The sequence below is a fragment of the Rhipicephalus sanguineus genome, chromosome 11, assembly GCF_013339695.2.
Source record: "Rhipicephalus sanguineus isolate Rsan-2018 chromosome 11, BIME_Rsan_1.4, whole genome shotgun sequence".
NCBI classification, from domain to species: Eukaryota; Metazoa; Arthropoda; class Arachnida; order Ixodida; family Ixodidae; genus Rhipicephalus; species Rhipicephalus sanguineus.
Window position 1 is genome coordinate 22348125 of NC_051186.1, and position 27724 is coordinate 22375848.

The following is a 27724-nucleotide window of genomic DNA, read 5'->3' on the forward strand; positions in this document are numbered from 1 at the left end:
AGTGTTGCCTGCCCATAAGTATGTTACAACTATAGTAAAATGAGATGCTATGCAGGTTAGAATAACAGATGCAGGCTCTTTCATATACTACAGGCTAGTGAGGTCATTCCCAGCGTCACAAGTTTACGTTGCTGCGGCAGCTATGCAGGGAGTGCTATGTGCTTTGCATTGTTATGAGGAGAGGTTTATCGTCAATTTGAGGTTCAGATGCTTATTTTGGGCATGTTATTTATAGAAAAGCGCTGTTGTGTACGTAGTATGCATTTCTGGTTATGCGCTGTTTTTGTGTTGTCACAGCACATTGATGAGTGCTTGAATGCTGCTTAACCTCTGCCACAAGTCGGCCCAATATTGCACTGTCTTCTGTATCAGCCAACAATTTTTTGCTCCTAGATGGCACCACGAAAAATTCCCTCCAATGCAAGGCTAAAAAGCTTCATTGCCTTGCACCACATGTTTTGTAGTAGGTTTATGTTCGGTCATCTCATGGCTAGTCAATAACAAAATATGTGCCCAATGGTGAAATTTAATGTGTCTTTGGCTCAACAGCCTGATACTCAAACTGCTATGCTACTTACCAAACATCTCTTTTCATTTAATATTTGTGACTAATTATGTGTTCAAGTTTTGTTTTTGGTTTTTATGGTGTTAGGGAAAAATTGTTTATTTTACTTACGCGGCTCGTGGTTAGGTTTTTTAGGAGTTCCGTCACGCATATGTGCAGAGTCCGTAGCCCACATTTCTTTTTTGTCCGATGGTGGGCTAGTTTGTTTCCACATTGCTAGGCTGGTTCGTTGACGGCCTGTTCGGTTTTGATGGCGCCTGCTTCCTTTTGGGTTTCGATGTTAAGGCTTGTTGATTTTGATGTTAAGGTTTCTTGAGTGCGCATGCGTCATTCCAGGTATATATTTTTTAAATGCAAGTGTGTCGCGGTCTTCAATATCGGACGTTTTCTAACGCCTTTGAGCGGTAGGAACTTGATTTGGCGTGGTGCGTGGCCATGACGCAGTTTTTTGGTGAGGTCTTGGCACTTTTGTTATCGGGTGGATGATTCACAATTGTTATCGCCCTTGCTGGTTGCTTGTATAAATTTTACATGTCTGCTCAATAAACCTCAGTTGAAAGTTGAGCGCCTGTCCTGTGTGCCTCTTGTCTATGTCCCCGTCCCATAGCGCTCGTATGTCCGTATCACGTTTAACATGCACCTGAAATATGGCATACCTGACTTTTTAACTGCACTTTAGGAATTGGAAAAAAAAACGTTTTTAGATGCAGCTGTGCTGCTGTAAACTGCACGACTAAGATTTGTTTATAGCCTATGCAGGTTTCAATTGTTACTAAATATACCTCAATACCATCGAAATATATTCCACCTGCATTTGCCTAATTGTACATGACACGCATATTCCTTCACGAGGCCAGTGGTGCGCTCAATAAAGGCCAGAAGACCGGTCTTTGGTGTGCACTCTGAGGACACCAAACCGGTACAGTGTGCACAGTAGAAGACACCCAAGCGGTCCAGTGTGCACACTAGAAGACACCAAACTGGTCCGGTATGCACACTAGTACACACCAAGCCGTACTGGTCTGCACACTAGAACACCAAGCCGGTCCGGTCTGCACATTAGAACACAACAAGCCGGTCCGGTCTACACACTAGAACGCAAAACAGGTCCGGTTTGCACACGAGAACACACCAAGCCGCTCTAGTGTGCACACTAGAATACACAAAACTGGTCCGGTTTGCACACGAGAGCACACCAAGCCGCTCTAGCGTACACACTAGAGCACACCAAGCTGGTCCGGTCTGCACACTAGAAGACACCACACCTATCTAGTGTTAATACCAAAAAACACTAGAACATACCAAACCGGGCTGGTGTATTTTTCGACTGGGTAGCCAGGGCTAGACTCCCTTTGGGGCCGCCTCTGTGCGTTTTTTGAACATTAGGAAAGTCATTGAAAAACGCACTCGTTGTGATCTGCATGCTTGCACCTAGAAAACGTATATTGCTGCATCTACAGTGCCTAAAGGTATATGCCTTACTTTAAGGCCTGCCACGTCTGAAATGTCTAACAATAATTTGTGGAGGTGGGACAACACCCTCAAACAAGCTTCACTGGAGCTCACGCGCATTGTTACTAACCATTATAAGCGACATGTTACTAACCATTATGAGTCATTCGCAAAACAGTTACAAACAAGGAGAATCAACTTTTTGCCACTCATAATTTTACTGCCGAAGAAAGAGCGTTGCTTGACAATTACAGACAAGAAAATATTCGCGAACTCAACGACAAGAAAAATAAAAAGTTGATTCGCGATAATATTTGCACTAACGTCATGACCCCTAATGATGCAACATCTTCGGCGCATTCGCCCTCCACAGATACTGAAAATATTGTAAATATTTCAAGAGTGTTCTGTCGCGTGGTTTAATGAAAGGTGACCTTTAAGGGCTCGTTTTTCTTTGTTAGACAATATCAATGAGAACTAACAGACAATAATGCCAAGGAAAGTATAGGGGGTGTTATTTCTAGTAATTAGGATATAAATGTGTAGAAAGTAAAGTGGGCGCAAATATAACTTGCCGCCGGCAGAGACCGAACCTGCGACCTTCGAATAATGCGTCCGATGCTCTACCACTGAGCTACGGCGGCGGTCATCCTCTCGTCCACTTTATGGGGTATGACTGTCACGGATCTCCGGACAACAGTCGACCAGAACGAGCGGACGACGTGAACGCCTTCACACACTTATTTTAATTACGCACGAAAGAAAACACACCTTAACCTGAAAACAACTGCAAACACGAAAAAGGAACACACTAAATAAAACTAGCGCTAAACACAGTTATCACTCAAAGAATAATTGAGTATTGGAAATAAACAGCTAAAAGTACGAAGCGTCCATCGCTTACACCACTCATGGCGTTCTGTCCCGCTGGAAGAGGCGAGGCGTTTTACAGATTCACAGGCATTGAAGTCGGCGTCTTAGTCGATGCCGCAGACTTTATCTGTGGCAGAATGCGGGCTGGCGTTGTGGTTGAGGGTGGGAAGCACAGGGTTCAGTGACCTGGGCGTAGCAGATACTTGAGACGCACGACGTTTCCCAGAACCATGACTGGCCCTAGCACGGGCTACGGAGCGGTGCCGCAGGACGGTGCGTTGGGAACATGAGCCGACGACGCTCCTGGGCCGCTGCAGGTTTTCGTGACCGCCATCCGGTTGCTTGGAAGTGTCTTGGAAAGCCGTAGGCTACGGTGCGATGCCGTAGCAGAAAAGGAGTCGAAACGCCCGGAACAAAAGCCGGCGACGCTCGTCCCCAGCTCGCGCGCTCACCATCGAACACCCAGGGCCCCCCTATGGCCACATTACCTTCTTTTTTATACCTCTGACTTCGTTTTCATCTTCTTCCATCATCTTGGTTTTACGTTACGCTACCCTTGGCATCTTCCTCTTCTCTTCCCGTGTTTTTGCTGCCACCTCTTACATGTGACATTGACTAACACTCCTAAGTTTAAATGTACATATATACCCCATAAAGTGGACGAGAGGATGACCGCCGCCGTATATCAGTGGTAGAGCATCGGACGCGTTATTCGAAGGTCGCAGGCTCGCTCCCTGCCGGCGGCAAGTTATCTTTTCGTCCACTTTACTTTCTTCACATTTATATCCTAATTACTAGAAATAACACCCCCTATACTTTCCTTTGGCATTAATGTCTGTTAGTTCTCATTAATATTCTGTCACGTGGTTTGAACTTTTGTCCTGTTACTGGCGGATACAGTGAATTCCAACTATTCAGTGACTTGCATAATCTTGAAAGAAACATGCGTTTACGTGAATACTTTCACGATCGGCCTACCTCTAACAAGAAAACTTATTTTTCTACTAAGCACTAGACTCCTTCTTCTCAGAGAGATAAATGTCTCGACCTTTATATCAGAGCAGTGCAGCGAGGTGTGCTCGAAGCATAGAAAAGTCAATCGCGATTTCACCGCAACCTGAGCGCCAAAGAAAGGGAAGCAATGAAAACGCTAGCTAGCCGTGACAACATCGTCATTAAGCCGGTTGATAAGGGTGGTGCAATCTTCGCAATGGATAAAACTAATTACCTTCGTGAGGCCTATAGACAACTGAATGACCATGTATTTTACAGACATTTGAGCTACGACCCGACCGAAGAGTTCAAGACCAAGGTAAAAGAAACTTTAGAAGACATAGTAAAAGAAAATAAAATTCCAGCATCTGCACTAAAATCCCTAGTCCCCTTGAGCCCGGTAGCTGGTAGATTTTATCTTCTCCATAAAATTCATAAAACAATAATGCAGACCGACCAATAGTTTCAGGAATAGGAACTGTCACGGAAAACCTGACCCGCTACGTAGATAGCATAATCAGTTCCATTCCTCCTAAGTTTTGTTCATATATGAAGGATGCTAGCCACTTTCTGTCCGACATAGCCGATTTGCATATTCGAGGTGATGCTCTTCTGGTCACACTGGATATGGCGTCGCTGTACACGAACATTCCCCATGGAGACGGGATTCAGTCTGTACTCCATGCTTATAACGACTCCGTAGATGAGAAACCCATCGAAGATACCACCCTAGGCATTATTTTAGCACTTATCCTCGAGCTTAACATCTTTGAATTCGACGGCGAACATTGAAGTGCATTCAGCTGTACGTCGATACCCGTTTTTTTCTGTTTTGCTAGCCTCCTGTCAGCCGAATAATCACGATGAAATCATTAGTCGGAAAATTGGAGGGAGATAATTTAGCCGTGCAAAGCACTACTGGAAAAAAATCAACTCCAGCGCTTCTCAAATGGTAGCCGTAGAGCTACAGTTGACCTGACGAAGGTGGGCCGAGTACCTCATTAAATGTGGAAGGGCACCCCACCCCCTAACTTTAAGGGCATCCCCCTGACTTTAAGCCCTGTGCAGGTGAGGTTGACCATCATAGCAGTAGATGTGGATGTGCTCCTGTAAGGTTTCTGAATTAGGAAGCATTATAAACTTTGTATTTTCACTCGCCCTTACAGAAAAAGAGTTTCCATACCTTGAAATCTGAATGACAATGGCATGCTGTAAAGAAGTGTTATAAGGTATCGTCTGTTCTAGAATGAACATGCGATGCGTCGAAACGGAGAGTTAGCCAGTTGGTTAGGGTTCATTTTGAAACAGCGCGAAAGACAAAACACACACAGAAGAGGACTGAACAACACGAGTGCTGTCCGTCTTGTTCGCTCTTGTACGTGCGTCTTCTTCTCTGCATAATTCTTTGTTAGTCGAGCTATATTTTGCTGCAAATGTTAATGGAAAGCAGTGCTTTTCCACTTGTGCTCGCTTTGGATGTCGCTGTTTCCATGACATGGTGGTTGTTTTTACAACTGGTTTGCAGTGTTTGAGGCATTAGCTACTACGACGTCCGATAAACGCATAATTACAAAGTGACTTTCCTTGCAGTTATAGCACTTTTCCTTATGTGTGAATCCACTGACTATGCCCACCTTCCTTGCAGAGGTACGGACTGTGGTGGCCGTAGCGGCAAGCGCAGACACCATCTATGCAGTGCACCATTTCAGGGTTCTGGCACTCGAACGCCCCGGAGCACTCTGCACCTAGAGGCTCTGCAGAAACAAAGTCAAGCAAGCATGTCAAGATTCTCTCAGGTATTCATTTTAATAGAAGAAATGTATGAACACTCGCCGGCAATAGACCATACAGGGTGCCCAGCTAATTCTAGCCAGAGTTTAAAAATATTGGGAATCAGTTCTGCGGAATCCCGCAAGGTGGCGGAAGGGTTAAGGAAGGGAAAATAGACAACCACCCGTCTGTAGCACGAAGCCACAAGAAAATTCATATGAGTTTCTCAGAAAGAAAGCCTGAAAGTCGCCGAAAACTTCGTCCTTGTCCGGGGTTCGAACCCCGGACCAACGCCTTCCCGGGGCGGTCGCTCAACCAATTGAGCTAACCAGGAAGCTAGCAATTGGCAGCGCGAGGGCGAACTCATTCATTCATTCCGGCCGTCTTCCGTCGCACAGAAGGCCCGGGGGGGCACCCCATCTTTTGAAACATAACCGTGAGGCACCCCATCTTTTGAAACATAACCGTGACACAAAAACTATATTTCAGAATCGGCGTCCCAATTTTAGTCATTTTGTAGATCGGTATCGTCATGCTGTTGGAATCCATGACACTAAATCTCCTTCAGAAATGACCGCATATGATATATGGCAAAATGTTTTTTTTTTTGAAATGGCAACGTTTGCTAACTATTTCTACGAGCTCCCCACCTCGCCCCCCACTCCTAGCTTCTTCACTGCCCCGCGGGACTAAATTGCGTGACTGCGGCCTGAGGTGAGTTTAACACCTCTGCGATAGACAGTAGAAATGTCGCTGCAAAGGCCGCGTTTCCTTACGCCAGCGTTTTGTTCAGTGAGACCAGGTCGGGTGCTAAAGGAGTCAGCTGCTAGCCGTACTTCGCGCATTGTTGCCGCAGGGTAAACGTGAAAAGGAGTCAAAGCTAAAGCTAAATTTATTCGAAAGTGATCATATCATTTTATTTAAACGCCAAGTTTGTAGCCACATAGAAGAAGACTGATATTGTGAAGGTAATTATTATTGAACAACACATGGTTTTAAGTAAGCGGAAACATGTAATTAAGGGCACAATACTTCTTCCCCTCTTCCTTGGTCTTCAAGCCACAGGTAAGTTGGAAATACAGTAAAACCTCGGTGATACGAATCTCGCGGGGTCATCAAAAATATTCTTATGATCCGAAATTCGTATTACCAGAACACATGGAAAGTAAGTATGCATCAAAAGAAAGCTGCCGTACGTTTTCATTTGTTTCTTGGGGCCGCAGAATGTCATGAACAGCTGTGAATGAATTGCAGTAGGGTACGAATTTGGGCTGGTTGGCGCATGACTTTTAGTAGAAAACAGCGCTACGAGACGGGACAAAGAAAGGGCACAAACACGGCGCTTACTATGAACCAAATGTGCTTTATTCCACCAGTCCGCATATTTATACTCCACCATGACTAAAGAATGCATATCAAAAAAGCAGAAAAAACCCGGTCAGCTTGCGCAAAGGCAAGAAAATTTTTAACTCGACAGAAATGTTATCTCCTTCGGAAGCAGTGAAATCGAGGGGAGGCTAACACATGCCTCGCCGCCTTTACAAATGTGATACGCTTCAGAAATGAGACGCGCACGTTCGTCATAGTACTTTGATAGAAAACTCGAATCTTTAAAAGATGGCTGGCAGGCGCATTCATTGCAATGAATGGACAGTTGACTGTCTTTTGCTTGTTTAGAGACCTTGTTCGTGTGCTCGCGCAAGCGGTCATTAGCACACCGGCCAGTTTGACCAACATAGTAAAGCCCGCAGGAAAGAGGAATCTTGTACACAACAGAATCGCAACATTCAACAAACTTTCAACAAGCGCCGGCAAAAGTTTGTTGAATGTTGCGATTCTGTTGCGTACAAGATTCCTCTTTCCTGCGGGCGTTACTATGTTGGTCAAACTGGCCGGTGTGCTAATAACCGCTTGCGCGAGCACGCGAACAAGGTCTCTAAACAAGCAAAAGACAGTCAACTGTCCATTCAATGCAATGAATGCGGCTGCCAGCCATCTTTTAAAGATTCGAGTTTCCTATCAAAGTACTATGACGAACGTGCGCGTCTCGTTTCTGAAGTGTATCACATTTGTAAAGGCGGCGAGGCATGTGTTAGCCTCCTCTCGATTTCACTGCTTCCGAAGGAGATAACATTTCTGTCGAGTTAAAAATTTTCTTGCCTTTGCGCAGGCTGACCGGGTTTTTTCTGCTTTTTTGTTATGCATTCTTTAGTCATGGTGGAGTATAAATATGCGGACTGGTGGAATAAAGCACATTTGGTTGATAGTCAGCGCTGTGTTTGTGCCCTTTCTTTGTCCCGTCTCGTAGCGCTGTTTTCTACTTGATGTGAATGAATGCCAGTAAAATTTTTAAACGTCAACGATCTTACTTGTGCTCTTAAACATACGGCGCGTGCGGGCGTGTGATTGAACCTTAGAATAACAGAGAGCTGAGCTAGATGGTAAGTATTCATTCTAAAGAGACAGGGCGTGCAAACACGGACACAACAAAGAAGTCGGGACCCCACAAACGCCGACTAACAACTGAGTAGATGCACAACGGCGGAAAAGAAAGAAGGCACGAAAACTTATCTGCGCATGCCCATGCAATAGGCGAACCTATCAATCCGGCACGCGTGGGGGCCTAAGCGAAAGTTAACTGTTAAGGCATTTGATTTCATCTTTATGCAAGTTAATCGACGGCTGGCTCACGCATGCGCTACGACTATTCTCGATATGTCATGCCTCAATCATTAGACGCGTTTCTTCATTCTTATGTCGGTACAAAACTGCGCATTCATTGAATTTTGGCGTGCATTTACACTCTCGACAATGTAACGATAGATTAGAAGGTGAGCCTCCGGTTAGTGATCTTTTATGTTCTAATAATCTGTTTCTTCCTCTGCACAGCGGCGCTTATCTTACCTAGCTTATTGGCAGCCGTGAAAACAGCATTAACGCCGTATCGACTTCCTACTTTCTTTACCCTGTGAGATACGCAATGAATGTACGGTATAGCTACGACACGTTTCTTGCTATTGCTTTCTGCAACCATGCTCGGACTTCACATAATGGACTTTTTTAAACGCTCATCGACAGTGGCCACTGAATCACGGGGATAACCTACATCTAAAAGACGCGTAAGCTGTGCGTTAAAGCTATCACTCATTTTGTGCTCATACGACTTGGTGAGGGCAGACTTAAGGCAAGACATGGCGATACGGTTTTACAGCGAAAGCTGTTATGAGATCATTTCACCGGCCGTTTTTGGCGCCGTAGTTGTCCGCCGCCACCGCCGCCGGTGTCCGTAACCACTATCGCTCGAAGAAAAAAATTAAATAAGAAAATATTCCAGGATGGAACGAGGCTCGAACCTGGGCCCTCTGCGTGGGAGCCCAGTATTCAACCACTGAGCCATGCCGGTGCTCGAAACTGCTTTGCAAAAAGGTCCTATACAGGCTTCATGTCGGGAAGGAACCACAACATATGCAATATAGCGTGGTAAAAGAGTAAAATAAACACCAAGCGTCGCACAACGCGAATTCTGTAATCAGGCGTCACACAATGCGAATCGCGCAAGGAGAAGGTTGTTGAATGCTTCCAACCCATTACAAAGGGCTCTGCCATAATTCTTCATCGTCATCAGGCACAGCATCAACAAAGTGCGCATAATGCCTTACATGTGTTTAGCAGGTACCAACGCTCTCCGTAGAATTGACAAAAAATGGCATAGTGCCTACTGCCCTACTTCTCAAAAATTACAATGATTTATAGCGTAGTGGTTTCCTCGCAAGTGCACTTGTATTGGTTGCCAAGGAAGCCCATAAGCGCATGATCCATTTCCTCGGGGTCTCAGTAAAGTTCTTCGCCCCGCCCCCCCTCGCGCTCCCACGTCAACGTATGTTATACAGCATGACGGGAGAGGGAAATAGCGACCGGGCGTCACCCAATGCAAGTTACATAAATGGTGGGTCGTTTAAAGATTCCAACCCATTACAAAGGGCTGAGCCATAATTCTTCATCGTCGTCAGTCGTCGCGTCAACAAAGTGCACATAATGCCTTACAGACGTGTAGCTGGTGCCTCGCATCTCCGCAGAATCACGAATAATGGCTTAGTAGGTGCTTCCCAACTTCACAAAAATTGTGATCTATGGCGTAGTGGGTACCTTTCTAGTGTACTTGTATTGTAGCCCCAAGAGAGCTTAACGGGCTCTAGAAACGCCGCTCTTCCAGCTCTAGCTGTGACTGTGCTGCGGTTTCAGCGCAGGCCTGGCGTTTTTTTACAACCTTCGAGTGCTTCGACGAAAAATTGGTGGCGTTAATGTTGTTTTCACGGCTGCCAATAAGCTAGGTAAGATATGTGCCGCTGTGCAGAGGAAGAATGAGCGAGTAATAGAGAAGAAGCGAACTTGAAGGGAACTGATGCGCACAGAAGACAGGGACACAAGAAGGAACATACATGGACAGACGAAGCGCAAACTAACAACAGTTTTTGACGGGAAATGTGACCTTTTATATGCCAAAATACATTCATTTCGTGTTACGAAGGAAGCAAAGACAATCTAACAAACACGTGTAGTACCAGTGAGATATGCTATTTCTTTAGCTGATAAAGAGATAGATGGCATGCTGATGCATCTGTCTTTGAGACATGATATTGTGAGCGTCCATGATTAGGCGTGTGGTTTCCCTTTTGCTCTTTGCAGTTACAGTGCAACTTTGATAATCAGGTTTGCAACCACATTTTTCGCCATGAATGGCCAGCCACCCCCCTGTTTTGTTTTCCACGTTGTACGCATGCTCGCGGAGGCGGTCGTTTATGCAGCGACCTGTTTGACCGATGTACACGCGGTTACATGTCAGCGGAATGCGATACACAACCCCTTCAATGCAGTTTACATATCTGGTTTGATGTTTCTCTTTACATAATTCCTTTTCTTTGCAGTTAGGGTCCGTCATTTTGCACACTGAAGCGAGTTAGGCAGGCGAATATAAGGGATTACAACAAATTTTCTTATATCCCTCTCCTCAGAGGCGGGGCGCAAGTTCGAGGCAGAAGCTTTTACATTTCCAAGTAGCTTCTCAGTTACGGAAACGACCAGTTCACAAGGGTAACCTGCCTGTGATAAACGACCTGTTTGCTGAGAGAAGCTTTGAATCATTTGATGGGGGCAGAATTTTTCCAGGGCATTTTTTAGACAAAGATTGGCAATTCCCCTTTTCACTAACTTCGAGTGCGCTGAGTTAAAAGGAAGAATCGGTTTTTCGCTCGGGGTTCGTAGCCCCAGCAGACGTGGTTTTTACAGCGAAAGCTGTTATGAGATCATTTCACCGGCCGTTTTTGGCGCCGTAGTTGTCCGCCACCGCCGCCGCCGCCGGTGTCCGTAACCACTATCGCTCGAAATAAGAAAAAAAAACGAAATAAGAAAAACATTCCAGGATGGAACGAGGTTCGAAACTGGGCCCTCTGCGTGGGAGCCCAGTATTCAACCTCTGAGCCATGCCGGTGCTTGAAACTGCTTTGCAAAAAGGTCCTATACAGGCTTCATGTCGGGAAGGAACCACATTAACATATGCAATATAGCGTGGTAGAAGAGTAAAATAAACACCAAGCGTCGCACAACGCGAATTCTGTAGTAAGCGTCACACAATGCGAATTGCGCAACGAGAAGGTTGTTGAATGCTTCCAACCCATTACAAAGGGCTCTACCATAATTCTTCATCGTCATCAGGCACAGCATCAACAAAGTGCGCATAATGCCTTACATGCGTTTAGCAGGTACCACGGCTCTCCGTAGAATGACGAAAAATAGCATAATGCCTGCTTTCCTACTTCTCAAAAATTACAATGATTTATAGCATAGTCGGTTCCTCGCAAGTGCTGCACTTGTATTAGTTGCCAGGGAAGCCCATAAGCGCATGATCTATTTCCTCGGGGTCTCAGTAAAGTACTTCGCCCCCCCCCCCCCCCCACCGCTCTCTCCCACGTCAACGTATGTTATACAGCATGGCGGGAGAGGGACATAGCGACCGGGCGTCACCTAATGCAAATTACATAACTGGTGGGCCGTTTAAAGCTTCCAACCCATTACAAAGGGTTGAGCCATAATTCTTCATCGTCATCAGTCGTCGCGTCAACAAAGTGCACATAATGCTTACAGACGTGTAGCTGGTGCCTCGCTTCTCCGCAGAATGACAGATAATGGCTTAGTAGTGCTTCTGAACTTCACAAAAATTGTAATTTATGGCGTAGTGGGTACCTTGCTGGTGTACTTGTATTAGTAGCCCCAAGAGAGCTTACAACGGTGCTTTAGAAGCGCCGCTCTTCCAGCTTTCGCTTTGACCGTGCTGCGGTTTCAGCGCAGGCCTGGCGTTTTTTTTTTTTAAGCTGATTTTTACATCTAGAAAACGAATACTTCTTTCGCTGGGAAGTTCGTTAGTGACATGCAACGGGTCTAAGCATTTTTCAACAAGTGCAAGAACATTTTTGGAATCTTGAGCAAAACATGCCGCGTCACACTGTAAAAGAAGCAAGTAGTCGTCAACGAATCTAAAAGTCTTTACCACATTCGTGGAGCTAAGATGAGCGGCGAGCGCGTTGTCAAGTTCACATTAAAACAAATCACTAAGAATGGGGGCTATGCATGAGCCTATCCAGATGCCTGCTTTTTGCAGAAAGCATCTGTCATTCCATTTTACCATGGTCGATTTCAAGTAGAATTGGAGTGATTCTAAAAAATGGCTGTTAGAGATGCCTGATTCAGTTTGGAAAGCCATTTCACCGAACTTTTCAATGGCGCATTCAACGCAACTTAGTAAACCACTGTGGGGTAAGCTATAATATAGATCGGTGGTATCTACGGAAAAACCTTTCAGGTTCTTGCCTGTGAATGAACTAATAAAATTTAGAACCTCCTTGGAGTTCCTAATGAGAAACGGGTCCTTGACGGGCAAGAGTTTCAGTTTTTCTTGTAAAAAGAGACCGAATGCCTTTTGCCAAGTGTCCCGTTCCGACACAATGACTCTGAATGGGGCGTCCGCTTTGTGGGTTTTTATGGTAAAGAAAACTTCTAGATAATCTTTGGAACTCTTATCTATACTTTTCTCTAACTGTGTTAGGTTTAACCGTGAGCATAGTCTTTTTGCTTCACTTTTCTGCTTCTTGACTGAAATTCCTTCGTGCGGGTTGAAGGATTTCAATATCGCCTGTCTTGCTTTTTCGTTGTAGGTGCCAGTACTTAAAACTGCGAAACCGCCTTCTTTGTCGGCTTGCAGCACACGCAGAGTATTATCGGTTAAATAACGTACGACGCGTTTTACAGGAAGCGGAGTGTCCGTCTCGTTACACGGATTTAGAATGTCCACACCCTGCGAGATACAGTTTTGGGATTCTTCATCGGAGGCGAAATGTGAAACTTGCCTGACGTAGGAAAGCAGTTCCGGCGAGGTTCTTTTTTCTTGTATGGTGAATTTCGGTCCGAGCGTTAGCACACGATGAACATCATCCGGCAGATTAACTTGCTCGGGAAGGTGCACGTTGCTCTTCGAAGAAGAAGGTTCCTTCTTTCGAAGCTGGCTCTGTAACTGTCTCAGCTGCAGCTGTCACAGAAATTCCGTGGCGCGGTCCGCGTAGCGCTGAAGTTCTCGCAGAGCCTTGTTTGCTCTCGGTGGCGGCGTCGTCTGGTTGACTTGTACAGATAGAAACTGCCTGTAAAACCTGGCTTGTCGAAGTATTTCTGATCTCAGGATCTTGCACAGCCTCACACCATGTCTTGCCGATGGAGAGAACCCGCCGAAGAGAGCTATAACATCTTCTGGGAGGATACGGTTCTTTATGCAAAATCCTAGCGTTCTTGCTCTGCATACCGTCGTGCCGATGCGCATCAGTTCCCATCAAGATGAATCACCAACAAGCCCAAGTCGAAACCCTCCTGAAGAAGCGAACCGATATTTGTTTCGTAAAATACACAAACAAATTCACTAATTGCCGTAAAAGTGTGGTGTATAACGTTCCTTTCAGCTGCGGCCGCTTCTACGTAGGACAGACGGGCCGCTGCATTAACCAGAGATTATTAGAACATAAAAGATCACTAACCGGAGGCTCACCTTCTAATCTATCGTTACATTGTCCAGAGTGTAAATGCACGCCAAAATTCAATGAATGCGCAGTTTTGTACCGACATAGAAATGAAGAAACGCGTCTGATGATTGAGGCATGGCATATCGAGAATAGTGGTAGTGCATGCGTGAGCCAACCGTCGCTTAACTTGCATAAAGATGAAATCAAATGCCTTAACCGTTATCTTTCGCATAGGCCCCCACGCGTGCCGGATTGATAGGTTCGCCTATTGCATGGGCATGCGCACACAAGTTTTCGTGCCTTCTTTCTTTTCCGCCGTTGTGCATCTACTCAGTTGTCAGTCGGTGTTTACGTTTGTGGTCTCCTGACTTCTTTCTTGTGTCCGTGTTTGCACGTCCTGTCTTTTTAGAATTGCACGTCCTGTCTTCTACAAAGCACGTTGCCCACTGCCGCCATTGATGACTTTCCAACTCACCCAACTGATGTGCTTTCAATTTCTAAAGATGTGTCGATCCCTGGTCGGACAGCAGTGTTTGTTCCCGTATGCTCTTCTCGCGCCCGGTTGGGACCCTGCACCGGACTCGTAGAGCCTGATCGCACCAACGCTATTAAGAAGAATCTAATGGTCCCGCGGTGTGTTATTCGAGCCATCGACGGACATGCTTTTTTGTGGACGGTCAACGCCTCCCCAGAGCCTGTTGCTCTCCCAGCCGGACTTAAACTGGGAACTTTTGAAGAGCAGACCGCAATTGACATCAGAATGGTTGTAGAGTCCTCAGGCATCAGTCGGACAACGCCCAACTACTCGGCCGAATTGCGACGCATGATTAACAAGTCGCTGCCTTCTTCCGAGCAGCATGTCCTCGAAGAAGTCCTTGCACGCTATGTGGCAGTGTTTGATTTTGCTCAAGACGAGCGTTGTCTCACGTTGCCGAAATCCCGTATGCACCACCGAATCAACACAGGAGATGCTACGCCGATACGCCAGAAACCCTATCGCGTATTTTCTTCTGAAAGGAAAGTGATCGCCGAACAGGTCAACGACATGCTGCAGAAGGGCGTTATTCAGGAGTCATGCAGCCCCTGGGCAGCTCCTGTTATACTCGTGATAAAAAAAGACAACTCGTGGAGATTTTGTGTTGACTACCGCCGCCTTAACGCCGTTACAAAGAAAGATGTCTACTCTCTACCACGCATCCACGATGCTGTTGATTGCCTGCACTCTGCCGCATACTTTTCATCGGTCGACCTATGGTCTGGGTACTGGCAGATACCAATGCATCCGTCTGACAGAGAGAAGACTGCCTTCGTTACGCCCGATGGGTTATTTGAATTTAACGTTATGCCGTTCGGATTATGTAATGCCCCAGCAACCTTCGAGAGATTTATGGATTCCATCCTTCGCGGTCTCAAATGGGAGACTTGTATGTGTTATCTGGATGATGTGATTATATTTGGACGGACATTCCACGAGCACAATCAGCGGCTCAGCGTTGTTCTGGATTGCGTCAAACAAGCTGGGCTCATTTTAAACGCAAAGAAGTGCCATTTTGGTGAGCGCCAAGCCCTGGTTCTCGGATATCTCGTCGACAAGGACGGCATACGACCGGATCCCCACAAGATTACTGCAGTCCGCAACTTTAAGCAGCCGACGACGGTGAAGGATCTTCGTAGCTTCCTGGACCTGTGTTCTTATTTTCGCAGGTTTATTAAGGACTTCGCCCAGCTTGCTCATCCACTGACAAACTTGCTCCCGAAGGATACCCCATACCAGTGGACCGTTCAATGTGAGACTGCCTTCGAGCACCTGAAGTTTTTGCTCACTATTCCGGGCCACTTTTACGTCATTTCGACCCGGAGGCACTCACGGAGGTACACACAGAGGTTAGTGGTGTCGGCATTGGCGCTGTGCTCGTTCAGTTTCATGACGGACGTCAACACGTCGTTGCGTACGCAAGCCGTACTTTGACGAAGGCTGAGAGCAATTATACAGTAACGGAACTTGAATGCCTCGCGGTTGTTTTCGCCGTCCAAAAATTCAGACCTTATTTGTACGGCCGACATTTCAAGATCGTCACAGATCACCATTCACTGTGTTGGCTTGTCGGACTACGCGACCCAGCTGGTCGATTAGCTCGTTGGGCATTGCGGCTTCAAGAATACAACTTTTCTGTTGCTTACAAGAGTGGTCGCTGCCACGCAGACGCCGACTGCTTATCTCGTCTTCCATCTCAGAATGTGGACACTGATGACGATGATTTCGACAACTACCTCGTTGCGATTTCCTCCAACTTCCCTAGTTTGGACGCCTTCGGTCACGAGCAACAGCGCGACCCTTCAGTGAGACAAATTATCAATGTGACCCGCAGCTCTGAACGCGCAACGCCATTTGTAGTCCATGATGGTCTTCTATATCGCAAGAATTACTCCAGCGATGGCGCCCCACTGCTACTCGTCGTCCCCGAATGTCTGCGCCTTGCGGTCTTCCGCGCAATGCATGACGACATTACGTCTGGGCACCTTGGATTTGCCCGGACGCTTCACCGTGTCCGACAACTTTTCTACTGGTCTCGACTGTGGAAGACGACCAAGCACTACGTCGCGAGTTGTGATGTCTGCCAGCGCCACAAACAACCTACTACTCATCAGGCAGGCACACTGCAACCTGTTAAACCCCCGACTTCACCTTTTGAGAAAGTCGGCATAGACTTACTCGGCCCCTTCCCCAAGTCTGCCACCGGCCGCCGCTGGATTATCGTGTGCGTGGATTACCTAACGCGGTATACTGAAACGATGGCAGTTGCTTCAGCCACTTCATCAGATGTGTCGTGGTTTCTGCTTCACTCGATTATCCTCCGTCACGGAGCCCCTCGTGTGGTGATCAGTGATCGCGGCCGGCAGTTCACCGCTGATGTTGTTGAAGAGTTGCTACGGTTCTGTGGGTGTCAATATCGGCATTCCTCACCTTATCATCCGCAGACCAACGGCCTAACAGAGCGCACCAATCGTACCATCATCAATATGCTTTCAATGTATGTCTCAGCGGACCATAAGAACTGGGATGCTGTATTACCTTTCGTTACATACGCCTTCAATACCGCAAAACACGAGTCACAGGATATACGCCTTTCTTCCTTCTCTATGCTCGTCATCCTCAAACCTTTCTCGACACCATACTGCCTTTCTCGACAAACGAAAATGCCACTATTGCGCAGACTTTGTGTCGCGCCGAAGAGGCGCGTCGACTTGCGCGACTTAGAACTCTCTCCTCCCATGTTCGTGCTAAAGACCGTTACGACGCAAGACACCTGCCAGTCACGTTCGCCAAAGGTGATTTTGTCTGGCTATGGACGCCTGTTCGAAAGAAGGGACTTTGCCAGAAGCTCCTTTCCAAGTGTTCCGGTCCCTATGTCATTACCCAGTGCTTGAGTGACGTCACTTACGTTGCGAAAGTGACAGCTGAGAACCGCCGTTCGCGCAACACGCAGGTTGTGCATATTGCACGATTGAAGCCGTACAACAACCGATCACTCTGACTCGGTCGGTGAGCTTCGTCTTGCCCGGAGGGAAATGTAACGCGGCGCTGAAAGGAGGAGGTAGAAGAATAACTGGACGAGGGATTGCTGACCGGCGGTTGGCGACCGTCTCGTGTTTTTCTCCAGCTTCTACTTCGCATTGTAAATAAACCCATCACATCCGCAACAGTATTGAACCAGATGCGTTGTAACCCGTGAGAGCTAGTAGCTCCTTCCAATTCTTAATACGCTTTTTTGCATGACACCAGAGTACTGCGGCGAAAGTGACTTAAGGAGTGCTTTGCACGCGACAGGTGAAAGCTAGAAAATTGTACAACCGATATCTTTTGTTGTTATCATTTTCTTATCGCGGTGGTGTTGGAGATGTTTTTCGGGAGATTTACGGCCATGCCCGCACAATCGGGAGGTTTGCCCAAAAATTCGGGAGTCTCCCGTGCAAATCGGAGAGTTGGCAGGTGTGCGCGTCAACAACAATCGTGCATGTTGACGTTGCGAGGCCTATAGCTCCTTCGCCAAGGCTGTCCGCTTCCTCTTTTACCAGGAAAGTGTTTTATGCCGGGGTCCACCAAGTACATCCGTCACGGATATGACGTTGATAAAATGGACACCAACGGGTGCGAAAGAAAAACAAGTAAAAGATGCCCCGCTGGGAATCGAACCCACGACGTTGCGGCCGCGACGGCAAGCGCCCGACGCCCTACCCACTAAGCCATCTCGGGAGATGGTATGCTCGGCGCGAACGCGCCTTATATCTTCCACAGATTCTCTTTCGCGGCGGGCGGAGCGGGGTAGTGCCGCCGTCTGTGAGAGGTGAAAAGAAGTAATGCTTCAGGATAGACACTTACTAGCGCTTACTCCGAGATTGCACGCTATATCTGAGGTCATGGTTAAAGCGTCTCGATACCGGAGAGGTAGGAGTGGCCGCGCTGGCGTCGCCGAGGCACCCTTGACGCAGTTACGTTCTTTGCCGATGTTCTCTGCTTTGCCTTTGGCTTCGTGTTAGCGTGCGTCGGCTCATCGGAGTAGTGCGGCTTCCACGTGCACCAACGGGATTTCGCCGCCGCCGACCCCGCCGACTGCTTCAATTGCGAGAGCACCGACTAACAAAACTGCTGCAATATGCGTTGCAGAAAGGACGCGATTTTGACGGGCGAATGTCGTGCCTTGGTGGAGCTAGAGCAGCGCCTGCGAGACAGAGGCCAGCGGGACGCACGCGTTTGCGGCTCAGGCTACCAACCTCTACCTCCCGTTTTGCTGAAGCGCAGTGTGTGTTAGTGTATGCATGAGCACAGGCGTCGGCTACCCATTACTAGAAAGCGCACACCGTGCCGTTTCTCTCCTGATTGACGACGCTTTGAAGAAGTGCATACCGGGTACCAGTGTTGATTATGAGCTTGTTGATATCATCCTTACGCGAAATTCACGATTCGCTGTGTCCAAATATATGTTCACACCGTCAGCTACCACAACGGTTTAATCATGATCATGGGCGTTAGTCGTCGCGATAGAGACATGCTGTCAACATGGGTGCATCCACATCAAACGGTGCTATAGCTGCCAAACACGAATAGACGTTGTACAAGCTCTCATATATCATTACACAATAAGCACTACTTCTGTGAAGACATGTTTCACTTTCGTGTTATACCGATTCCTATGACGGAGGGATCAGCCATGTTTTTTTGTCCTCATCCGCCTTTCATAGGACCTCTGATTGCGAGGACATGGATTGCGTTGACGTGGCAAGCGCGTGCAAACACAGTACAATGACGCTGCCTCGAGCACAGCAGCACGTAGACGCGTTGAAGAAAAAAATAAGTGCGTCAAAAATGCCATAGAGTTTCCTACAATACTTACTAGAGGGAACTCTGGCGCTAGTGTCTATGGGAGCTGCAATGCATCGCACTTCAGCCAGCATGGGAATCATGGGTAGTACACGGATTTGTCTAAACTTCGTTCTTTCGGCTCCGTTTGGCTCCGCGTCGCCTGCATCCGCTTTGTCGCAAAACGAAGTTCAGCAAAAATCAGCAGTTTCACTTCACCACTTTAACTTCTTTAGGCTCACCGATTCAAATCTGGTCGCGAAGTTCACAAGGCTCCATTCTTTATCCGAAACGAACGCCAAAACACAGCAATAAACAAAAGACACAAGTGCGTTCGAAGCCCACAAGCACGAAGACTAGGCAAATCCGTGTACTACCCATCATTCCCATGGTGGCTGAACGATCGCAGCGCCAGAGTTCCCTCTAGGTCATTTTAGGAAACTCTATGAAAAATGCATGTTGCTGGGGGATCGGTCGTACATAATTAAAACAAGGTGCTGCGCCCGTCCTCGTCCTCTTTTTGTCCGTATATTTCTTCGCGCAGCACCTTGTTTTAATTATCAATTATTTTAATTAACAAAAACGCCATCTGTAACCTAAACGCGAAAGCACACGAAGGCGCGTTATGGCCTCCAAGATTCGCGCGCACAATCTCGGAGGCTACGACGCGCCGCTGATGGCGTATTCTCACAAAATGGCGGCGCAGCGCGCATGATCGCGCTTGCGTTCCCGCGCCTGCGCGTGATTGTCGCGTACTGCGCGGTAGCGTATGTTCGTATCAAACGTCACGGGGTGAAAACTGGTTCGCAACATACGTACTCCATTACATTGCAGGCTAAAGCCTGTTTCACATGCGAGCAAATGAGCGGCGGGGCCCGCGGCGATTGAGCGGCGACAGGACGCTCGGGCGCGGCTTCGTTTCACATGCACCGCTTTTACGCGGCGCGCGCCTCTGCGATGCAAGTGATGGTTGTGGAAAGCGCCCGTTACCCGCGGGTTTCCTTTCTCCGAGTTCGCTTGTTTTGGTGCACTTGGGTAGCGAGTTTCACCAGCCCTCTACTTCGGTGCTCGATTTTCACGCGCCTAAACCTGAATGACGAAAATGTGCAGTGTATCAGAGTCCAATTAAACAACTTCAGTAGTCACGTTTATTTCTGTTCCAGTTTTCTTTTTTTACCACGCAAGTCTTCTTGCACGCTCATACACTTGGCCATGGAAAAGCAAAAGAAAGAATTAGTTTTTGTGGCTTTAAGCTTTCACAGTGCTTTCGGTGGCTTTTGCTCTCGAATGCCGCAAGGCGTTGGTGCGCCATCTGGGCCAGCAACCACTGCAAACCCACAATGTCGTCGTCTGGGGGGCTCGCATTTGTCGTCTTCGGGGTACGTGACCATTGAAAAAAACAAACAAAAAAACAGTGAACTATTCGAACGTGCTGGGCCAGAGTAGTACAAAAAACATGGCTGATCCCTCCGTCATAGGAATCGGTATAACACGAAAGTGAAACATGCCTTCACAGAAGTAGTGCTTATTGTGTAATGATATATGAGAGCTTGTACAACGTCTATTCGTGTTTGGCAGCTATAGCACCGTTTGATGTGGATGCACCCATGTTGACAGCATGTCTCTATCGCGACGACTAACGCCCATGATCATGATTAAACCGTTGTGGTAGCTGACGGTGTGAACATATATTTGGACACAGCGAATCGTGAATTTCGCGTAAGGATGATATCAACAAGCTCATAATCAACACTGGTACCCGGTATGCACTTCTTCAAAGCGTCGTCAATAAAGGAGAGAAACGGCACGGTGTGCGCTTTCTAGTAATGGGTAGCCGACGCCTGTGCTCATGCATACACTAACACACACTGCGCTTCAGCAACACGGGAGGTAGAGGTTGGTATGAGCCGCAAACGCGTGCGTCCCGCTGGCCTCTGACTCGCAGGCGCTGCTCTAGCTCCACCAAGGCACGACATTCGCCCGTCGAAATCGCGTCCTTTCTGCAACGCATATTGCAGCAGTTTTGTTAGTCGGTGCTCTCGCAATTGAAGCAGTCGGCGGGGTCGGCGGCGGAGAAATCCCGTTGGTGCACGTGGAAGCCGCACTACTCCGATGAGCCGACGCACGCTAACACGAAGCCAAAGGCAAAGCAGAGAACATTGGCAAAGAACGTAACTGCGTCAAGGGTGCCTCGGCGACGCCAGCGCGGCCACTCCTACCTCTCCGGTATCGAGACGCTTTAACCATGACCTCAGATATAGCGTGCAATCTCGGAGTAAGCGCTAGTAAGGGGGCGATCGGAGATCTTTGTTCGTTCGCGTTCGTTCTGCGGTGCCTACGTCACAAAAGTGAGAGGAGGCGCAGCTCTCCCGCCTAGAACCGCCGAGAGGAAGAGAACAGCCAATCGTGAAGCGGAGAGCTTTCCGGAAGTAGACGCGCATCCTGTGACGTCGGCACGGGGACCGTGAAGCGTTTCTCGCCTTTTAATAAATATAATTACTTTACAGAAAATTATTGTTTTTGCTTCTCAAGCTCAAACACTCTTTCAAACGGCAACAGCTTTGAGTAATGATATTTAATAATGTTAGTTTTTTTCGACGTCGTCGCTAGATGGTGTCGCGCACGCGAAAAAAAAAAAGAGAAAAGTAGCGGCTGACGCAGTTTCAAAATGTCGTCCCATCGCAACGTCTGCGTTGGTTCTCGGGTGTCGGATCGTCAAAAGGAGCTTCTGCTGGCTTTTGTGAAAGAGCACCCACAGATCGCGACGCTGTCGTGCCCGCTGGAGCCGTCGTTCACGAGGGAGGACCGGGACGACATGTGGCAGGAGCTGGTAGCGCTTTTGAACGAAGTCCCTGCGCGTAACACCACAGCCTTGCCAAACTCCGAGAGCAGCAGAGGTGTGTGCGAGCACAATTGTATTGTGGTCGGTCATCTTACACGTCCCGCTTGTGCTTTACAGCGGAACCGGAGGCGGCCAGATTACGGGTTACCGCGGCCGCGTCGTGCTTGACAGGGACCGCGCGGGTCGACAGTACGCGAGGCCCAAAGTTCGGGTGATCTGAATCGGTAAGCACTGGCTTAGAATATCATTGTTACTTGTATGCTGCGAATTAGTGTGCTCATTTGCTTCGAGCCATTACGCGCTGTCAGTTTTACTTTTTCAAACAATATCGAGTGAATCACCCGGCCGCCGCGTTGGCTGAGGTGCTAACACGTTGCGCCGCTCAGAACAGAAAGCAAAACAGCCACATTTGCGGTGATGACAAAAGAACAGCCGCGAACTATATTCCGAAGCTCATTAGAGCACCCTACGTGTTCCAACCCATTTCTCAGACCCTCGAGTCGAGTGAGGTGCGTAGCCAGTAGGCTTGCCTCCCTCCACCCCTCTCTCCGAAGTCTGTGTGTCATAGCATGCCGCTGTTGAAACATTCTAAAAAAAAACATTGCTATTGTCCACTTCCACTCCATACTTCTTATTGCACTCAGTGTGTCAATCAAGAAACTTCTTACTATAACAGGTGAGCCCTGCTCCAGCTGCTGATGGTGTGGCTGAAGAGGATGTGGCCCAGGATCTTCCCCGTGCCCCAACACGTAAGTTTCACTGATGTTTTTGATTAACTGTAGATGGTGTTACATGCTCACAGGTGATGCTCATGCGTGCAGGCATATGTTTGTGAAGAGATGACATCTGTGGGCATAAAGACAAAAAGCTGCACAAAAAAAATTTGGCAAACGGTTGCAGGAGCTAGTTGTATGCATAACTGTCAGATGGAATAAACAGGTGTCCTGCCTTGCAGTTATGGTGAAATGTAGCAAAAAGGTAGCATTGCAAAAATGTTCATCTTGAAATGTTTCCCTATTTTGTCAATTGCTTCAAAAGTGAAATGAAAATGTGCTATTGCTAAATATACTGTTCAAAAAGCAAGCTCGTTATATAGCTTTTTCACATAGCCATCATACACAAATGCACATGTTTGCACCTGTGTTACACCTGCTTGCTGTATGTTTTGCATACTGCAGCAGCTAGGGTTTCGGAAGGAGATTGTGTCGGTCATCGGTAAAGCCGGGCAAACGATTGTGTAGCCCTGAAAAGGGCTGTTTGGTTGCTTCTCATGCAGAGGTGGTTAGAGGCGTGAGATGCGTTTGATGAGATGAGCGAAAATGAATTCCGGCACCGCTTTGGTCTGTCCAAACAAAGTGCGTTGGTTGCGCGGTGAACCAATCACCATTCATGGATGCCGTTGGGTCAGTGGATTTTCAACAGAGAGGAAATTGTTGTACACACTGAAACTCTTCACGAACAGAAGCTTCCAGCGAAGAGTCGGTAGCAGGAAATTTATAGATGATAATGGCAACATATTTCTTGGTTTCCAGCTCATGCCGCAGCTGCGAGATGGGGGCAACCGGCAGGCCGAGGCGTTGGAGTTACTAGCCGCAAACACCAGGCGGCAGGGCCAGGCATCATTGGAAAGCTGCGCCAGGTTCAACTTCTCGATGACGTGGTCCACGAATTGCAAGGCGTTGGTACCCTCGCCCGGGCCCCCATTGCAGCGGAAGGCACCTGCACAGTGATTTGTAAAGACTAGTTGTACATATATGTAGATTTATTTTTGTTCACATCACGAGCTATGATACGCTGGCTTGCTTCAATGGTGCCCTGCAATTTTTTCTCAGTTAATTTTCTTTTTCTGCATACCAGAAGCACTGATGTGCTGTTTCATTGTACATAGTAAAGTGTAGCTCAATGGTAAATCGTGTCCTGCGATGTCATTTCTTTTTAATCTCATCGTGTGAGGTGATGCATTCAGCAGTTTTGTAGTACATGTGCATAGCACAGTGTGGTTTCATTTATAAATCATGTTTTGCCATGTCATTTTTTAAAATCTCATTATACAAAGTCATGCATTCAGCAATTTTGTAGTATATGCGCATAGTGCACTGTAGTGTATCTTTATGTTCATAGTGTATATGTGTAGAATATTGTGGCACACTGTACGTTTTCTATCGATTTTTACACATCCTAGAAAAAAAGAAATGCGTTTGTGAACGGTCTAGGTTGCACAACAATTTTGAAATATTGCAAGACCAAAAAATAGTTGTCGAATACGTGTTCTGTTGCTTAGAAGTGTTTAGACAATAGGATTGGGTACAAACAGAAATCAATAATAGAGGAAGACATATCAGCAACCAACAACTTGCATTTTTTTTGCGAGTTCGATTAATACCGGTTCGACTGTGCCTTGTTTTCATGTAATACAATGACTTTCGTGCTGCGAGACGCGTGTGTTGCTGCAGAGGAGCAGCAGGCACTTTGTAATAACTTCATTTGTATATTATAAAAGGAAGCTACTTTATATTCTTTTCCTTGGCATTAAATTTAAGGGATGTTTATTTATTTTGCTTTTTATGTGCATTGCTCGTGATACTTGTAATAAAGTTTCAATTCTGACACCACCCATGTTGTTCACTTCATTTACAGGCACCATTCTTGTTGCACTAAAGCTACCGCATGTTGCTGTCCTGATTCAAACAGCCTTTTCAGGTTACCACTTTGGCTGTGAATGGCACCATGTGCCATTCACAGTTGAGCTCTCACTTGTGCTTAGTGTGAAGCGCCATATTTTACAACCTGGTCGAAGCATTTCATCAGCATGGCGTTGTGTGACAAGGGGGCATAGGTCGGCAAACTCACTCATGAGTCGACTCACTCAGATTCAGATCGAGCTGCGAGTCCAAGTGAGTAATACATTGGTGAGTTCGAGTCCGGGTGAAAACATTTTAGTGAGCCTGAGTACGAGTGAATCCGCCTGAGGAAAATTTTGGTGAGTCTGAGTTCGAGTGAGCCCCAAGAGCAAAATATATTTCACGAGTGAGTCAGGGTGAGCTTCACATTTTTTGCCAACCTATTCAAGGGGGTTATTCATTGATAGGAGAACGCTGTTTCGTTGATATGTGTAGCAAACATTTGAAGTGTAGTAAAAAAAAACACAGTGACAAACACAATGAACAAAGACAAACACGCACCACACAATGCTGCCGAGGTCGTTGCAGGCGGCGGCGTACTCTGCGCAGGTGCTCAAGCATGCAGGCCCTGTGGTTCTTGAAACAGGTTCACTACACGGTTGCGCTGCTGCTGGCTCCCGTTGTGGTGGTGGTAGCTCAGCTGCTGCTGGCAGCAGCTCAGCATCGTCGGTGTCGTCATCGTCCCCTTCGAGAACAGGCTCATGTGCCGCCAACGCAATGTCGTGCAGAGCTGCACAAGCAGCAATGATGCTTGAGCAGCTGCGCACAAGCTTACAGCGATGCACCACTCCACAGCATTGCGCATGGCGGTGTGGGCCTTGTTGTGGTTATCAGGGGTGCCACGAGCTGGTCGTCCGGGCACTGGTGTCAGGAACCACGGTTCTAATGTATAGCTGGAGTCTCCTGCACGAGGTCGGCATGACAGCTGTAGTGATAACGTCTTGAATGTGGCAAGCATTGACAGCACTTACAAGCAAGCCGAAGTTTTGCTTCCTGGTGCTGACGGAGAGGGCTCCCCCGCCATACCCACGAGTCATGACATGACCCCAGGAAACATGGACTGACATCCAGAGGTCGGCATCACATGTCTGCAGAATTCAATTCAGTCAAAATTGTACCCATAAATGACCTTGGGTACAATGTTGGGTATTATGTTAATGTAACTACATCTGTCTTCACTGTTACTGACTGTTGAAACATAGCTATGGACAAATCATCGACAGGGTAGGACTTGTACCATAAGTTCTAACACGAGGACAATGCAATGTCAAAGGGTAGTCTGCATGTTTACTGCTTGGAGCAACCCATCTTCCAGCCACCAAAGCCTTTTAACCAAATTACCGCTGTATTTTTAAGGCAATGTATCACAAAATATCTACAACACGAAAAACTTCGACTGAAAAAAGGGTTATGAAACAATGCGTATTTAATGTACATGCTAGGGCGCGTTCCGAGGGACCGAAATAAAGCTTATTCATCCATCCATGTATTGATCTATGTAACGTCCATCACGACAATGAACAATAAGGACATACTACGGCACATTCTGGGAGCGCTAATCTCAACAAATACAAATCGAGAATCAAGCTTCGGGTACACATGGCGAACGAGCAACGGTAATATTATGCACTGTGCAGGCCGCTGAAACAAAGTGTACTCCGCGTCACATGATTTCATCGCTTATCCTAAGCGAAGTGCCCTTAAACGAACCAATTCCCGTTCTGGATAGATCGAAAATACCGCTCCCACTATACTCAGTTGCAACAGCCTCAGTAAAGCGGAAAGTTTAAGCGATATAAATTAAACAATTCGCTACGCATACAATGCATGAATAATACTCACGATCATGGTGTTGAATGCGTAGAGTCCCTTCCCCGACATGTAATGCGTCGTGTCCGCGGAGCTCAGGCCATGGGGCTTCGGGATTGCGATGAGCGTACCATCCACGCACCCGACCACAACGGGAATCTGCCCGAGCCGCGCGAACGCCGCCTTTGTTCGCTCTTCGCGTCTGTGGTCTCCGGAAAAGGCCACCCACCGTTGTTGCCCGCGAACGACAGTAATGGCGTGTTCCTGACGGACGACTGCGACAGGCCGCTGAATTCCTCGCAGCCGACAGCTCGCTGGAAGCATCCGATCGCAAAAAATCTCAGCGCGCACAACGCCTTCCGCTCTGTTTAAATCCCACTGGTTCGTTGGCACCGATGACGGGGCCGAGATCGTCGCACAACCAAGGTACAGTACGTTTCGAGAAACGAAAGCGACGCCGGAATTCACACTCGCTCATCTCTTCAAACGCATTTCGCACCTCCTACCATTCTGCATCTGCTTCGAGAAACGCCAACGTAGCAAGGAAGCACCGTTGCAAGCGCCATTTTCTCAAAATCAGCTGTTGCGGCAGCCGCAACCGCCGCATCACTCGAAATACATGCCGTGCGACGCCATTGTTCGCTCGAGAGAACGCGAGCGAACGGGCTCGCTCTCCGTTCACTTTTAGCAGACGACATGCTCGTTATGACGCGGCATGACGTCACCAAAAAAAAAAAACATCAAGGAAAAAAAAGAAATGGCCACGCCCCTTAGAGTGGCGTGAGTTGTCCGGCTTCAGCCAATCGCGTGCGATCATCAGAACGAACGCGAACGAACGGCGCAGAACAGAGATCTCCGATCGCCCCCTAAGTGTCTATCCTGAAGCATTACTTCTTTTCACCTCTCACAGACGGCGGCACTGCCCCGCTCCGCCCGCCGCGAAAGAGAATCTGTGAAAGATATAAGGCGCGTTAGCGCCGTGCATAGCATCTCCCGAGATGGCTTAGTGGGTAGGGCGTCGGGCGCTTGCCGTCGCGGCCGCAACGTCGTGGGTTCGATTCCCAGCGGGGCATCTTTTACTTGTTTTTCTTTCTCACCCGTTGGTGTCCATTTTATCAACGTCATATCCGTGACGGATGTACTTGGTGGACCCCGGCATAAAACACTTTCGTGTTAAAAAAGAAAAAACTGAAACATGCCCTGCGACCAACAAGTGCGCAGTGCCGTAGGGTCCCCCTGTACGGACCTGTGTTCGTGCCACGATTCGATAAAAATACAAAAGAACAAAATGACACGTGCAAACGATTTGTCTGCTTTGAT

General features: G+C 47.5%; 1 protein-coding gene and 1 long non-coding RNA gene across 2 annotated transcripts in view; one reads left to right on the plus strand and one right to left on the minus strand.

The window, feature by feature from the left end:
- LOC119374475 (uncharacterized) overlaps nucleotides 1-27724 on the minus strand; it is a 207521-nt gene that overhangs the window by 172840 nt on the left and 6957 nt on the right. Inside the window, exon 2 of the mRNA XM_037644583.2 lies at nucleotides 5518-5637. Coding sequence (XP_037500511.1) covers nucleotides 5518-5637 — 120 coding nt within the window. The remainder of the gene's footprint in view (nucleotides 1-5517; nucleotides 5638-27724) is intronic.
- LOC125760339 (uncharacterized) lies at nucleotides 22073-23491 on the plus strand. Its single transcript, XR_007417882.1, has 3 exons — nucleotides 22073-22138; nucleotides 22591-22663; nucleotides 23447-23491. It is a non-coding gene; the product is annotated as an uncharacterized LOC125760339 (long non-coding RNA).